This window comes from Pipra filicauda, unplaced genomic scaffold (assembly GCF_003945595.2).
Source record: "Pipra filicauda isolate LSUMZ 115617 unplaced genomic scaffold, ASM394559v2 scaffold387_size670060_pilon, whole genome shotgun sequence".
In the NCBI taxonomy this organism is placed as follows: domain Eukaryota; kingdom Metazoa; phylum Chordata; class Aves; order Passeriformes; family Pipridae; genus Pipra; species Pipra filicauda.
This window is the reverse complement of record NW_024104517.1, coordinates 530,773-546,074: the sequence shown is the minus strand read 5'-3', so window position 1 is coordinate 546,074 and position 15,302 is coordinate 530,773. Positions and strand designations below refer to the sequence as shown.

The window sequence follows — 15,302 nt, the reverse complement described above, 5'->3', positions numbered from 1 at the left end:
CATCTCTTTTGCTGCTTGTCTGCCTTGCAGAGGGGAAGGGGAGGCTGAGAAAATGGGTGACTGCAAAACAAGTTAAGAATCCCTCATCAGAAGTCAGAACAAATGGTTTAGTTTTGATGAAAGTAGTCTGGAGTAATTGCACATATGTCTAATAACTGCTGACTGATAAGAGTTGAGTTATGAAGCTTTGATAAATTCATATTTCATTAGATGGTGCTGCAGTATGTTACTAGGTGGGAGTACTTCATTGATTTGGTTCATATCTATGTGTTTCCCCCCTGAGATATGTAGTACCAAGTGAAAATGTTCAGTTTTTCAAATGAAGGTCAGTACAAAGAAACATCTAAATGTTGAAAAATTTCTCTGACTCCCCTGATTCCACAAAATTGATTTGGAAATCTTTCAAGGATTCACTTTCTTCAGTCTAAGCAATTGCTGAGAAACTTAATTTGATGACTTTACTCTGCACTTGGATAGTTCTTCACCTAAGCCTGAGGAGTCTGTTATAGAAAGTGACACATTTTGAATGACATCTATTCGTTAGTACTGTAGTGACATTTTCTTTGGAGACTACAGGAACTATTGCTTACAAAGGAAGAGAATATAAAATTCACATGATAAAGGCAAACCAATGAGGCATTTACTTCAGTTGGAATGGTAATGTCTACAAAGGTCAGTGGGATGAGATTTAAGTATAGAGGAAAGAGAACAAGAATGAATAAATCTATAGTTCTTTGAATGCTCTTTGATCCCCTGTTATTCCCTCCCTGTGGACATTAGTAGAGGAAGTGGGTCCATGAACAATTTTGTAATATGCCTGTGAGTGATCAGAGATTGAATTTAGATCCTTTTTGGAACACATGTGGATTGTAATAAATCCTCTCATTTTGTGTGTGTATATCTTTTTTAGTTAAAAGCAGTATCCACGTTGTTGACAGTAATAGTGAATGCTCTTAAGTTATAAAACTTGTTAACTTTCCCCATGAAAACTTCCAAGGCATTGAACAGCAAATGAAACTGCAGGCACGTCCAACTATTAACTCTCATTTTTCTACACCATAACTGGAGATAATTTCTTTTCTTTTTCTGTTTAGCACTTTCAGACCATGTTAAAGACTAAGTTGAATGTCCTAACTCTCCGTAAAGAGCCTCTCCCAACAGTGATCTTCCACGAACCAGAAGCCATTGAGCTGTGCACCACAACTCCCCTCATGAAGACCCGGACTCACACTGGATGCAAGGTACTCAGAAGTATAAACTTAAGGAATGAGAACACTGTGGAAGTGTCCCATGTGTTTGTGAAAGCTCCAAAGAGCCCAAAGTAACCAACATGGTCATTGTTGTTGTTCTGGACTATAAAGCTTCTGAATCAAAAAAGAAATTTAGAATTTCTGACCAGAAATTTTGGGTTTCAGGAGGAAAAGATTTGGGTTATGTGCCATGATGCAAATTGTGGAGGATTTCTAACAGCCTGTAATGAGCGTTGCTTGTTTTAAACATAGGTGTTATTTCTGCAAGAGCTAAAAACTTGAGGTTAGTTTTTTTGGGGGTGTGAGCCTGTTTTTGTTTGTTTGTTTGGTTTTTTGTTTGTTTGTTTGTTTTGTTTTTTTAAGTAAGATAAAAAAAGAAGTGGGAGACTTAGGTCTTGATTTGGTTAAGCAACAAGATGAATTTGCCCAGTTACATCAAAGCACAGCTTCTGAAAAAGCTATTCCTCTTTTTAAAAGTTTAATGGCTTAAGAGCTTTCAGTGTGTTCTTTTGTGGTAAGAAACCATATAAAAATAGCAAACAAATCTGCTCTGTTTGCATCTTCTGTTGGAGCCATTTTCCTTGATTGCAGAGCTCGCCCAGCCTTGCAGAGCTGTGGGCGGCCTTGTAGACTGAGCTGGGTACCAGTTTGGCCTGTGCTGCCCGTCAGGGCTTGGCAACTGATTCCCCTCATCCAGCCTGACCGTCAGTTGTAGGGAGTATCCACCCTACTGGGATATATGCCCTTGAGGGTCTTATTAAAAATGGAGAGAGCTGGGCTTCAGCCTCCACTGCTCTGTAAAGTGTGAACTCTAGAAGAGCCATTGCCTGCTGCTGCATGTACTGGATAAGGTCCACAGTGCAATTACATGTCCTAAACCCCTGCCCTGGCAGTGTGTATGCACAAATGTGTGCACACATGCTCTTCCTTGCTGGGGGATCTGATGTGAGATGAGGTTGGAAGAAATTGCTTTATGGTGTGTTCCCCTGCTTCTCTTGGCATACGGTACCTGGGTACTCCCAGGTTTGGCACTTCCTCAGAAAAGTTTCTTCTTGGGAAGTGTCATTTTTGTTTGACTCTTTGCCTGTCACAATAGCCAAGAACAAGACTGCTGCTGGGTGTTGGAGCAGTGCTTCCCTGTGCTGATGCAGAGGAAGTGACCCTAATGTGCTTTGTATGGTAGCTCGTATCATCTGCTTTTCCATGGTGATGTCTTTTGTCCTTTATGTTGACATCTAATGAATTTTTAGAGAATATTAGCTATGATCAAAATGATTCACAAAGTATCTGGCTTTCACCCCTAGTGAGAGAGTTCAGACATAATAATGCTTTCTGAAATCAGTTTATCTTTGTGAATGTGTGTAGAATTTAAATGAACCTTTTTACTTAACCTACAGTCCTTCGATTGGAAAAGATGAATTGCAGAGAGATGTTGAACGCCTCAGTGAAGAGAATCTCATTCTATATTTAGATCTCTTTTATTTATTCATTTATTTTTCCTGCAGTGTAACATAGTAGTTGTGACTAGGGAACATCTGCTACCACAACATTCCCATTTTCCTTCTTACACTGTTTTGCCTTCTCCTCTTCCTCTGTAGCTTATGTCAATGCTGGAGTCTCATGATGATGTTTTTGGGGTAGTGGCCAGCCCCTCTTCAGGTGATTCAGCAGTTGTGATTTTCAGTACCCTCCTTAGGAAGGTGGCTGCACGTATATGTTGTTGCTGTGGCTAAGAAATCCTCTCCTGTTCTAAGACTTTGATTTTACCCAGTTTCTGTAGTCACAACCTCTTTCTTTCTTCCCTCTCTGCCCTTTTCCTCACTAAATGTGTTCTTCTCTTATGGGGCTTGTATCTGCCAGCTGTTTATAGGTAATTAGCCTTCCTCACCTCTTTCTCTTCTGATTATTAGTTTCTTACTGAGTGATACAATAATAGTGTTGCTGTAACAAAACTAGGATTTTATAATATGAGATTTTTCTCCATGGGATCTGATCTACTCCTGTTATTCCAGATGTAAGGGGGTAGATGCTGTGGTGTCACTGGTACCACCAAGCCTCTTTGGTTCTGAGACATGGGCTTCTCAGGCAAGAGTGCAGCATCCAGTTTTTACTTGCTTTCATGAGTCACATTCTTTTGATCCTTAATCGTTTTATTCCTCTTGACTGAAATCCCTCCAATTTTTCTATGTAATCCCATTAATGAGATAGCATCATTCTTCTGACAGAGGCTCCAGACATCTAATTTTATTGCACAGTTTTAACATAAGCCTCAGCTGGCACCATCTTGTTATGGGAACTTGACACAAGCAATTGCTTTGCTCTTCAGATGTCTGGGCACTGGTTTCCTTCTGTGATTGCTCTTTTCCTTGTCCTTTCATCAGACTTCTCTTTTTGCTTTCATTTTGAGTTAACTGTTGAATCCTGAAGAAACAAAACTTTCTTACTGACATCTAATCTCATTCTCTAATTGAATGGGATAGTTTTAAAAATAGCAGAGAAATGTCTTGCTTGAAGTAACCTAGGGGGAACCCCCACCAAATCTGGAAAGTTAAATAATTGAACAAATTGAGAGCTTCTCTTTCCTACTCAATTTCAGATCTGACACAACTTTTTTGCCATCATGTTTCCTAAAATATATTTTTTACTTACAGCAGAAGGCTTAAGACTCATTCCTCCTGGAACTGCATGTCTGGATCTGCCTGCTTGGGTTGTCTGTGCTGTCGCCGTTCCCACCCTTCTAGACGTGTGGGCATGATTTCCCCAAGCATGAGAAATGGATAGTATTAGCATAGGTTTGCAGCACAGAGCTTTAGGCAAAAATATTTTGGAGTTTGCTCAGTCAGACAGGCTGACTCGAGGCTGTAGTTCCCAAAGGACACCTTCTTGCCTCCCTTTCCCTCCTTTCCCTACCAGTCCTGCTTGCAAATGGGGAGAGACAGCTGTGCACCCTGGGGTTTGTACTGTTGCAGCCCCACTCAGCCTAAACCAGAGCAGGATTTCTAGGTACAATAAAGCACTCAGACTCTGTTTTTCCTTGGGGGTCATTTGCTTTTCTTTGAACCATGGTGAATGTCAGATGAGAGGCAGGTCTCTGGCCCCAGAGGAACTGCAGCTTCCTGTCCTCTTTCAGCCGAGCCTGCCGGGGCAAGGGGGGATGCAGTGCCCATAGAGTTGTCATCTCTCTGGGAGTCCTAGTTCATACTCTTGTGCATCCTGCCTTTTCCCTGCAAGAGACATGGCATTTGTGAATACTGGGCCACCAAGTGTTAAGGTTGGCAGCTGCTCTGAAGAATGAAAAAAATCAGCTGGTTTATTGTATATCTGTAAATGGCAAGACTAAGCTTAACCTAAACCATCCATTGCTGGGGAAAGACTAAAAAATGTGAGAATAAATCTTTTGTTCTCACTACCTGGAATACACTTTCAATCCCAGGTTCCTAATTTGATTTTATTTTAATAGAGCATGTTTTCTATATGGGTATGAGTATGATTTAGATGTCTGTATATAAAAACGTGTCCATAATTGTTCAGATCCTAAGGATTTTGATTAGTCTGTGGCTGTCCTGCTTGTAGATCTTTCATATCAAATGTGTACTCTTGTGTTTCAGCTGATAACTTCCTCATCCCTTATCACAGTAAGTTCTGCCAGATGGAAACCCAAACTCTGGATTATCTCCAGAAAATAAGTTACTCTCTGCTCAGAAATGCATGCTTTCTCCATGCCTTTTAACAGATTTTGTTTAAGTTCTGCATGTTTTATTCTTACTTAATGTCCTAATTGGCTTACACTGATTCTAATGTTTCTTGATTTCTGTCCCTTTGAGCCATGGTGGTGGCACAAAGGGAGCTGCCTAAATGGCTCTCTCTCTCTCCTGCTTTAGCTTTTCCAGACACTGCTGCAGTAATGTAAAAGGACAGAGGTTAAAAATACTGTCTGTGATTTTTGAAGTGGTGTAGTAGGTTTTTTTTTCCCTTTCTATTGGAAGGCTCCTCAAAGTGAAGTCAGTGCTGAATAGTCAGTAGCTTCCCTGGGTCAGGCAATCTCATTCCTCCAGTTCCCACCAGTGTACAAGCTTTTCTCAGCAGCCTGGGAGGCTGAGGTGAGAGGAACATAAACAGTGCAAATAATTGCATTTTTAAGAGTAGCTTTTATTAAGGGTGAAAATATATTTTAATGATATGGTGTTTGCAGGAATGATACTTGTTACTTGCCTGTCATATTGGATTGACTTGGTGAAATTATTAATTCAAGCTTTGTGGAAGGTATGATGTTGAAACTTCTGTCATGGTGTGTCTTAGGTAAAGGCTGATGAAAGTCTTGCTTAAAAATTTGTATCAATGGCATTAGAGTGGTGATGGTGTTTTAAAATCAAGTCTTGCACATGCTGATACAGATTTAAAAATAGCCAAGAAGTAATGTAAATAAATGGAGTTTGGTCTTTCAGAAAAGCTTAATAGCTTCCCTCCTGAGGCAAAAAGAAAGTGGTTCCTGTACTAGGCTGGCTGCAGGCTGGTGACCACAATGGGGCTGTGCTGCAGCTGGGCTTCCCTGGCACCGTGTAGCATCAGCAGTTGGACACCCAGCTTTGACCATTGCACCTCTGGGGTACGTCTGGTGCTGCTACACTTATGTCAGTCTATGAACTGGATTCGAGGTGTTTTCTGGGAGAACTGGGAACCATTTGAGGGGCCCTTCCTTACCTGTGTCTGCCCTTGCTCTCCTGCAGCTGCAGCTCTGGCCCCTTCAGGAAAGCCAGTGGAGCAACCTGTTGCCCTTGTTGCTGCTCTTCTCCTGGCCTTGCTTGCTGCTGCCAACAATTTTCATTTTCCCTTTGTCTCTTTTTCTCCTATTTTTCTTCTTTTCTCAAAACTCACTTCCACCATTAGAGACAATTCCATCACCTGTGGGCCCCACTAATCATTCTCCCTGCATGTGAAATTGTCCCAACGTGCTTTGAGCAATGGGATGTACCCCAGCATAGCAGAGCCTGGAAGTTAGTCTGCAAGGGAAAGGCTTGCAATAAGCTTATAGGGTGAATAGGGAGTAATGTTGATTGTGATTCTGTTAGGATCTATAGAAATACAATGTTTCTCATTGGGATACATATTAAAGAAATAAAGCATTGTCTTAAAATTGCCCTGCTAAGCCTGATTCTAATTCCTTGTGTAAGAGAGTCATTTAGGAATAATGTCTGCTTGGATATTACTGCCTGTTTTTGGTTTTCTGCCTTGTTAATTTTGATTGCAAAGGCCTTGCAGCAGGACTCTCTTGCTGCATACTTGCAAAATACCCCATTTCTACTCTACCCTAGATGTCTCTACAGCAAATTTAGTAATGCTGTGTTGTTGCTTTTATTGGTCATTGCACTTTTAAAATTTAGTGTTGTTCTTTGGCTTTTTTTTCCCTCTAGATCAGACTTTCCCAAGATGTTTTGCCAGCATTTCTGGCCTATGCAACCTCTGCCACCCTAGTGCCCCATCCTAATCAGCACAGCCATGGCAGTGGCCAAATATGTTGTCACTTTAGCTTTCAGGGGACAGCATGCTCCCCATCTACTGCATCTGGAGGCCCTTCAGCATTCAGCAAATGTCCAAATTGAGGAACCATCTTTCCAGCTTCATGCAACCCAGCAGCCTATGCAGCACGGTTTTGGTGGTGACAACACCAGCCTCATTTCTCTGCCCCTTTGGTGCTCCCCAACCCCTAAATTCTTGTTCTGGCCAGCTGACCTGTAGACAAATGGCTCCCCTCTGCTGCACTGCTACTGTGTTGCTGTTATGGGTTGGTTTTGTGTGTCTTGATACTGAATCAGACAAAATTAATGCAATCAGAAGGCTGTCTCTCATTTCAATACCCAGAGACCGAGGTGTTCTTTCCTGTTTTTGCTGTCCTGTTGACTCTAAAGGGCTGAAAAATGCGTCCATAGACTTTCTGGGATGGTAAAATTCAGATGACAGAAATGGGTAGTTAACAATCTACCGTTTTACTTAAATTTCTGTAAGTAATTTAAAAAGCCTACTTCTGTTGAACATTTATTACTCTTTTGGCTACTGAAGCCACAGCTGATTGGAAGCTGCACGTATTCTTAAAACCACCTCACTTTATCTTTATAAAGCTTATTAAAAATGTTCTCTTTGCATCTACAGAAGGGTCAAGAATGATTGTTTTGAGTGCAGATTTATCCAGCTGTACATACAACTCCCACTGGCTGCCTGCTCTTCATTATCATTTTGTAGGCCTGTAATATTAAGATGGCCATTAACATCAATAAAGAAACAATTTAAACAAGTGAGACAAGCTGAACTGTACCATCACTCCCGAGCCTACTGTTTTCTGCCTTGTTTAATGTGAGTGGGAAGCACAGAGCTTATTCTTGCTTCATTAAAGGCCTTCTATTGTTATCCTTAAGCATTACATATTTTGTACTGTGAACTGAGAGCTCGTTTTCTTCTGCTTTTTCCCCTTATGAAATGAAGCAAAAGGATACATGTGAACTCTTGCATTGGGCAAATCTTAGTAGCTTCAGTATATTTAGATATAGTTCTAATTGGTGAGAGATACAGATGCTCAAATGACACGATTTCCAAAGGTGAAACTAATGCCCCAACAAGTATGCTATGAAGATGAAGTATGTTATTTAATTTTTCTTTGTGTAGTGTTACAGAAATGAAAAAAAAAAAATAAATCCTGAAGTTGTGGAAGAGTAAAATGCTTGCAGAAATCTTGCACGTGATTGTATTGGTCGAATATTGTTCCAATGTTGAAAATGGAGAGTTGCATGTGCTCATTCGTTTCCAAATATGACTGTATGGATGGTGAGGTCTGCCTTGCACCTCTGAAGCTAATGAGAGCTTTGCCGTGGGCTCCACTGTGCGCACGGTGGGATGAGCCATGCTGACAGCAGAGCCCTCAGGCAGCACGCACTGCACAGGGCTTGGCACTGGCTGCTCTCAGCTTCAGAGAGAGTCTCTCTTGCATATGATTTTTTTTAATTTCATGCATGGAAAGCCCATTTATATCAGTGAGAATTTATACCTTAAATGTGTGCAGAGGAGCTAATAGAAACATGAAGGGTAGATGCAAGTGCAGAATATTGTTAAAAGCTATCGTAATGCTTCATTTCCTGAAGTCCAGGAGTCTTAGGTGGAGAATATAAATTGGGTAAAGCAATTGAATTAATATTTAACTGAGCCTGCTTTAAACAGGATCTTTTACAGTGTTCAGTTTTGCTGTATTGGATGTATTTTGGCATAATTTTATTTACTTACTGGTCAAGTGGCATTGTAAGAATAATGTATGCTGAGAGCAGTGAAAGTTATGTCCTATGTTCTGTCAGATATGTTGATGGTATTTGTTTTTTTCTTAGCATTTGCACTGGTGACATTTTTCAAGCCATGGTTCAAGTAAAGGGCATTTTGTTATTCAGGAAGTTCTTACATCCCATCTAAAAATGATCATGTATTGTAGTCAACTTCATGTTTCTGCTTTAACTATCTTTTATAGGAGAAAGTATATGTCTGTTTTCTGCATGTGGTGAAGTAACTTTGCTCTGAATATTTGTATATTAATTAAAGGAAAACGGTTTTGCCTATTTCCGTTTACTTTTTGATTTTCTTTATGAAAATGTGTCTGAAACCATTTTAAAGAGTTCCATAGAAGGAATAAGACCATCACCTTGTGAGGAGAGCACTGGTGACAGGGAGGCCAGAGGGATTTCTGGGAGCTGCCCTGTATCTTTGTGGCCAACATGCAGGAACTACCCTGGGTGCAAGATCTTCTCCCCGTGGTTCCCTTTAGGATTACCTCAAGAGGGAGGGAGCTGGACATTTTGTCAGGAAAATTAGGGAATGAGTTGGGTTTCATAGAGATGTGTGCAATGAAAATAGTTGTGTGTGTGTGTGTGTGTGTGTGTGTGTGCACCATCCCAGGACTAGAGGATTGTGTCCCCTGATCCTTGGGCTGAACGGGAAGATTTCCAGTTATTGTGGCCCCTGCAGACCTGTCCCCTGGGAAGAGAGATCTCCCACCAGGACCTGACAATTAGTGTTAAGCAATTCTCCTCAGTTGTTCCTCAGAGCAAGGCTTGAAGTCCCAGACTTTGCATGTGGAGTTCCCAGCACTGCTTTGTCTTGCTTGAAGAAATAGGAGCGGAAATGTTGCACCAGGTAAGCCAGACTTTGCTCAGATATATGTGTGTCCAAGCCTGTTTTGCTTGGCAGTAAACTGCAGAAAATAACCCCTAAACAACACAACTCCCTTGAGGATGTAAAGATACGAAAAATCATAGTATCTATTAGCATGTTGTGCTTTACTCCCCTTGGTGCATGTATTGTATTGCCTGCACAACCATTGTGTACCTTACATTTCTGCTTATTTCTGTAGTTATGTCCAGGTAGTGGATGCAGTGTGTCCCAGTGAAAAAAAAATGGGTGTCAATGCATGATATGGAGCCTGGGAAAAAGTTTTTAACCTAAACAGAAATCCCTTTGGTTGGAATCTAGCACTTCCTTTAGCTTCAGAGCTTTGACATTATTAGTTGTCTTTGATTCAACAAAGGCTTGAATTGGAAATCATCAGCCCTTAATTTTGTTAGCAAATGGTGTTTATCAGTAGAGGTAACCTAAATCAAACCTCTTAATGTAAAAAAAGGCATTCAACCATTTGTGTTTTGTTTAGTTATGGAGGAGAGAGTGACTGATATTCAAAGAGCACAGTGTAAAATGCCACCATATAGGAATTAAAAATCCTTCTTGTGGCTTGGTGGAGAATGAGCACTGTCTGTTTCTGAATTTCCGCCCTTGCTTGTAAAAGCAACTGTGAAACTTGAGAGGTACTGAGGAACCAGGCACTGTGTGCTGGTGAATGCTCAGTTGCTCTTTACTGTGTATCATTTGTACTTCTGGAGCATTTCTCAACCAGAAAGATCCCTGAACACCTTCTAAACAGCTCTGTTGTCCCCTGCTGTTCAGCTGCTGTTCTGTGCCAGCAGCCCTGTTTGCAGAGGTCAGATCAGCTCACCAAAGCTCAGGGGAAGGCTTTGGTGTGGGCACACTGTGCTGAGGATAGAATACACTATAGAGGAAAACTGAAAAAGATACTGAGAATTAAAATGCATGCTTCTATTAAGTAGTAATGCATTGAATGAAGGTACTAAAAAGCAATATATATTAATGAAATTCCATGGAATACTTCGGTATCTTGAAACACAAATGGAAGGTTTTTTGTCAGTTCTAGAAATACCACTTTTCAGGGTACTTGGAGCTGTTGTTTAATTATAGCTGTCTTTGTAGGAGATAACATACCAAAATAGTTTTCTCTGAAAGAATATTTAAATATTCAAAACCATTTTAATCTCTTTACAGCAGGAAATATTTAAAATTTGAAATTCTAAATTTATGGAATACATTAGGAGATAATCTTCAATTACATAAATATACAATGTCATATAATGTATGCCAATAAGTTCTAGCTTTTGTGGTCTGGCACAAAGCCAGGATACCAGTATGAAGCACAGTGGCAACTGTAAGGTCCTAGATAGTCACAGATGTGTCAGGGTATTTATTATTTATGCTGTAGAAAATATTGTGCTCATCACAATTGCTGAGGCAAAGCCTTCTGGTCACAGGAGCTAATTGCTTCCCTAATAAGGTTCAAATATCTAAGGCCTAATAGCTTTAGACACATAAAAATTAAAATTAGATTGAAATTTATTATGTTGGTTACGCTGAGCAGATGCTGCAGTCACTGTCAATTGTTTTGTTCTAGGGTGTCCTTGAGAAATATTTCCATCTTGGTGCAGCTGTCGCAGTGTAGGGATGGAGCTGTGATTTGTGTTGCTGGAGAGCACAGGGAAGCCGGTGCTTGTCCCTGACCCTTGGGGAATACAGAGCCTGCTGTGAGCTGACTCCCAGGAGGAGGAGGCACCCTTCCTTCATAGCACATGAAGTTATTCCTCAACAAAATCAAAGAACTTCTGGTTCTGTGGCTGTTGCTCCCTGGTATTGTTGCACGTGAAATGTGCTGGGAGAGGTGTTGGCAGATCTTTTTTCTTGTGCTTTTTCACAACAAAGACATGTGTGCTTATTCTGTGAAGGTATTCTGTGTGGCTCTTCCCCTGAAGCCATGGATATTGTTTCTTTGATTTCCATTAGAATACTGCAAAATTTGCATTTGGCACTGGGTACCCACTGCTCAGGCTAGCCTGAGCCAACATGAGCCTTCTTGGGAATTTGTAATCTCTGTTTACAGCTGTACTGTGCCCAAACCCTGCAGTTCTTATTTTGGGGCCAATCCTGTGTGCTGAAAGCTTCCCACTGGAGCAAATGACGTTGGCAAAGAAGGAGGCTGAAATTGGATTACACATCCATTCTTCTGTAGATGAGGTACCATTGGCTATGTTCATATGTGCACAGGCTGCTGGAATGTAGATTAATGTTGCAGTCGAAAATACATTATTTCATCAGAGAAAAGAAGGTTCTCTGTGCCACCTCTGTTTCAGCTGGTCCCAGAAGTAATCCTTGTACTGCTGCAGTATAGTCTGCAATGTAATGTGATGTATAAATACATTAGCTCAGAAAAGGAAAGAAATTTTTCCATTCTGAGGGTTGAATGTCAGCGTCTGAGATTAATAACATCTTTTTTTATTTCATTAAAGGATCTTCTTTTTGGATAGTTAATTAAAAGTTCATAACAATAACCATTACAATGCTCCTGGGCAACTTTACGGGTTGGTGTATATTATCTATTGCTGATTTATTGTAAACTATCGGGAATATTTGATTTCAGGCTTGTGAAAATTCAATAAGCTTTCTTCTCTGTGATTCTAGGTTGCATAGGGATAACAACTGCAACAGAAGTATGAGGGTGGTTTTTTGTTTGTTTGTTTGTTTTCTTTAAGAAAGGAGACATAAATTTTAAAGTTTACAGTCTGGTTTGGAAAATGAGTGAGTACTCCTCAGTTAAGAACTTCCCTTGTACTGCTAACTCAAGAATCTCTGGTACTCAGTTATAGTAATTTCACAGCAAGATCCTATTAAATGATAGATATTGCCACAGAAGTAAGAAACTGAATTTTGCAGCAATGTAAATTTGGAATTAAGTTTATCATGTTTTATCAGTAAATGAAAAACTAATGTTGAATTGGTAGTGTCTTGTTAACTTTGATGGAACAGAATACTGTTTGATACCCACCGAGGGTATGGTCTATCTCTTTTAGAAAGCTGGTGTTCATTTGCCTGTTAGATATCAGGGATGCTTTCTGATTGCTAGAGCATAGCACACTGAGGAAAAATAATTACTGAGTTAATCAGCTAAGAGATGGTCTTAATTCATTATGCTCTTCAGGTTTTTTTCACCTCTAAAGCCATGATGACATGATCTTGTGATTAAAGTGCTCTCAAGATTTAAATGGCATGGCAGTGACCTGCACTTTATAATCCCAAACTTGGGATGTAGATGATCTTACATTTAACAGATGCCCATACACAAACATTTAAAGTAGAAGGAAGCTACTTTAACTTAAATGAGAAAATTTTGGAAGAAGAGCAAGTTGAAAATATTTTTATAACTTCACTTTAGAAAGTTCACTGAAGATTTGTTGAACTGTTTGCTGAGAAAGATTTGTGAATGAGTCGTTATTCAGTGGGATTTTTTTCATCCTCGGGAACTTGTTTTATTTCACTATTTGTTGTGTGTTTCCCCTGTCCCCCAATTTATTTTTCAATAGCAGAGAGAAAATAGGAGGGGGAAAAGAAAACTTCAAGCCAGAAACAAAATTAAATTAATATCTCCAAGATTAGAGAAGGATCTTTGTAAAGCCTGGTATAGTTGAGTAGTAAATTGGGAGAGATGATAAGGAAAATACAAAATGAAATAAGGTAAGATAATGCATGTGTGTTGTGATTATTTTGAGAATGTCATTGAAGTTGATTCTGAGTATCTTCTGGGACAGGATGGGCAGAAAACAGATTGGTTCCAGTTCTTTATAGAAGCCCCTTTTTTGACTGAATTATTTGTAGGCTGGGAGTAATTGCCTTGTGCTGATGTCTGACTCATTCTTACAAATAGTGCAATAATGCACTTCAGCTTTGTCAGCTATTTGTAACCACAGTGGTCAGAATCCCTATGGGAATCATCGTTAATGGGATGCAGTTCTTGAGTTGGCTTTGCAATGGTATAAATTGGCGTACTTTCTTTGACTGAACTGCCATGTTAAGTTATATCATCTAAGAAACTGGCCTTCTAGTTTGGCACGTGGCTTGGAATTCCTAATGATTGAAAGCAGTCTGTTAATGAAATCAAAGTAATTGAGTACAACATATGGGAACTAGTGCTGTTTGTCATTTGTTATTAGGCAGAAATGCTAAAAATATTAAGTAATTCTTGAAATTATTTTTTTGAAACAGCTTATAATGATTTAAAGAAAGGTGTGTTTTCACCCCAGAGCTTTGCCTCAAGTTGCATTTGAAGGTCTTCATACAAGGCCAAATAAATGGTGTCACTCTGCCTTCTCAAGTGGGAAATATATCTAAGATAGATATACATCTAAGAAATATATTGTATATATAATTTAAGTTTGGAACAGTTTACAGCACTTTCTTATACTTAGCATAAACTGAATAACTTTAATTTCCAGTGACTTACTGATGAGCTGCTCTAAGGTTTTTGTTCTGCAAGGCTTTCCTAATCTGTGTATATAGATTTTTGTTCAATGTTGTCAATTTTATGCAGACAGTGTGTGTCTTCAGGGTGGAATTTGTCCCCAAATAAAGGACTGGTGTATGACTGTTGCTGTAGCTGTGCTCTGAAGGGGGGTTTAACACGGGCATTGGGTGAGTGTTGGCTGGAGTGGGAGGCGCATCTCTAGTGACAGCTCCATGCTGCTCCACCGCTGTGGTTGTGCATGTCTCTGCATCCCAGCTCCCCAGCCTTGCTGGGGACAGGTGAAGAGCAGGCTTGGAATGTTTAAGAGCCCCACTTGACATTTGCACTGTGAGGCAAATGGCCAAAGGAGGGGCATCTTTCAATTAAAAATTATAATACTACTTTGCAACATATTTTATGGTATTATTTTTTTCCAATTAACTCCTCAGTGAGACAATGAGTTTTATTTTGAAGTGAGACATAGAGATGACGATTACAGAGATATTTCTGTAATTTTTCCCCCCTCCTTGAGTTAGGTTGCATGTTTGTTCTCTGTTAGCAATTACCTTCATGTCCGTATAAGTACAAGAGGTTAGAGAAGTTCATGATGTTTCTCACATTGTAGCAGCTTTCTGCATACCAACCCCTTTGCCCTTTTGACTACATGAAAAACTATAAATGTGTCATGCAGTAAGATTTAAATGAGTGCTGTTAAGGTCCCAGACACTCATTCCAGAGCTTCAATTTCTTAAGAGCTGTCTGAGCTTTACCTTACATGCAGCCATCACAGTCATGCCGACTAAAATCCTGCTAATTATTTTGGAGACATTTTTGTATGATGTGTCTTGAGAAAAGAGTCTGAGCATCTGTAAAACAGATGAAGTGAAAATTCCTCTGGTGTCTATCAGCAAACATAAACAGGTGGAGCACATCCAAGTTTCTGCAGCTGAGGGAGGGGCTCCAGAAAACACGGTTGCTTGCAGCACAGAGGGAAAATCAAATGAAAAATAATTACTTATATATCTTTATTTCACGCTGCCTTGTCATATAAGGCCAGTCCAGGAACAGCAGCTTTCTGCTTTGTTTCAAGGGCCATTGTAAATCGATTGTCAGGTTTGTATAGGAAATGAACAGGACACTGCAGACTCTCTAAGATGTAAATTGCTGAATCTAGAGCTGTGCACTGCAAATAGGGCTCATTTCTCAGTTTGAAGGGTGTTACAATGTTTACACTTATTGCCTGTGCAGGGTTAATCAAGGTAATCGCTGAAATACGTTATTGCATCAATCTCATAATGCAGTATTCCTGAAAATCAAATGGTTTGTGTGTTTTAAGGCAAACCCCAGGAATTTAGAAAGGAAAAAATATGCCGCTGGTGCCCACTAAAGGAAATGTGTGTGGTAGGAAG

The 15,302-nt window shown here is 40.0% G+C and overlaps 1 protein-coding gene across 3 annotated transcripts in view; it reads left to right on the top strand.

Annotated features, from left to right (window-relative positions):
• The window catches only part of PID1 (phosphotyrosine interaction domain containing 1), an 85,518-nt gene that overhangs the window by 32,579 nt on the left and 37,637 nt on the right, over nt 1-15,302 (top strand). For all 3 annotated transcript variants that reach the window (XM_027740115.2, XM_039384954.1, XM_027740142.2), the window contains exon 2: nt 1,095-1,241. In XM_027740115.2, coding sequence (XP_027595916.1) covers nt 1,095-1,241 — 147 coding nt within the window. The remainder of the gene's footprint in view (nt 1-1,094; nt 1,242-15,302) is intronic.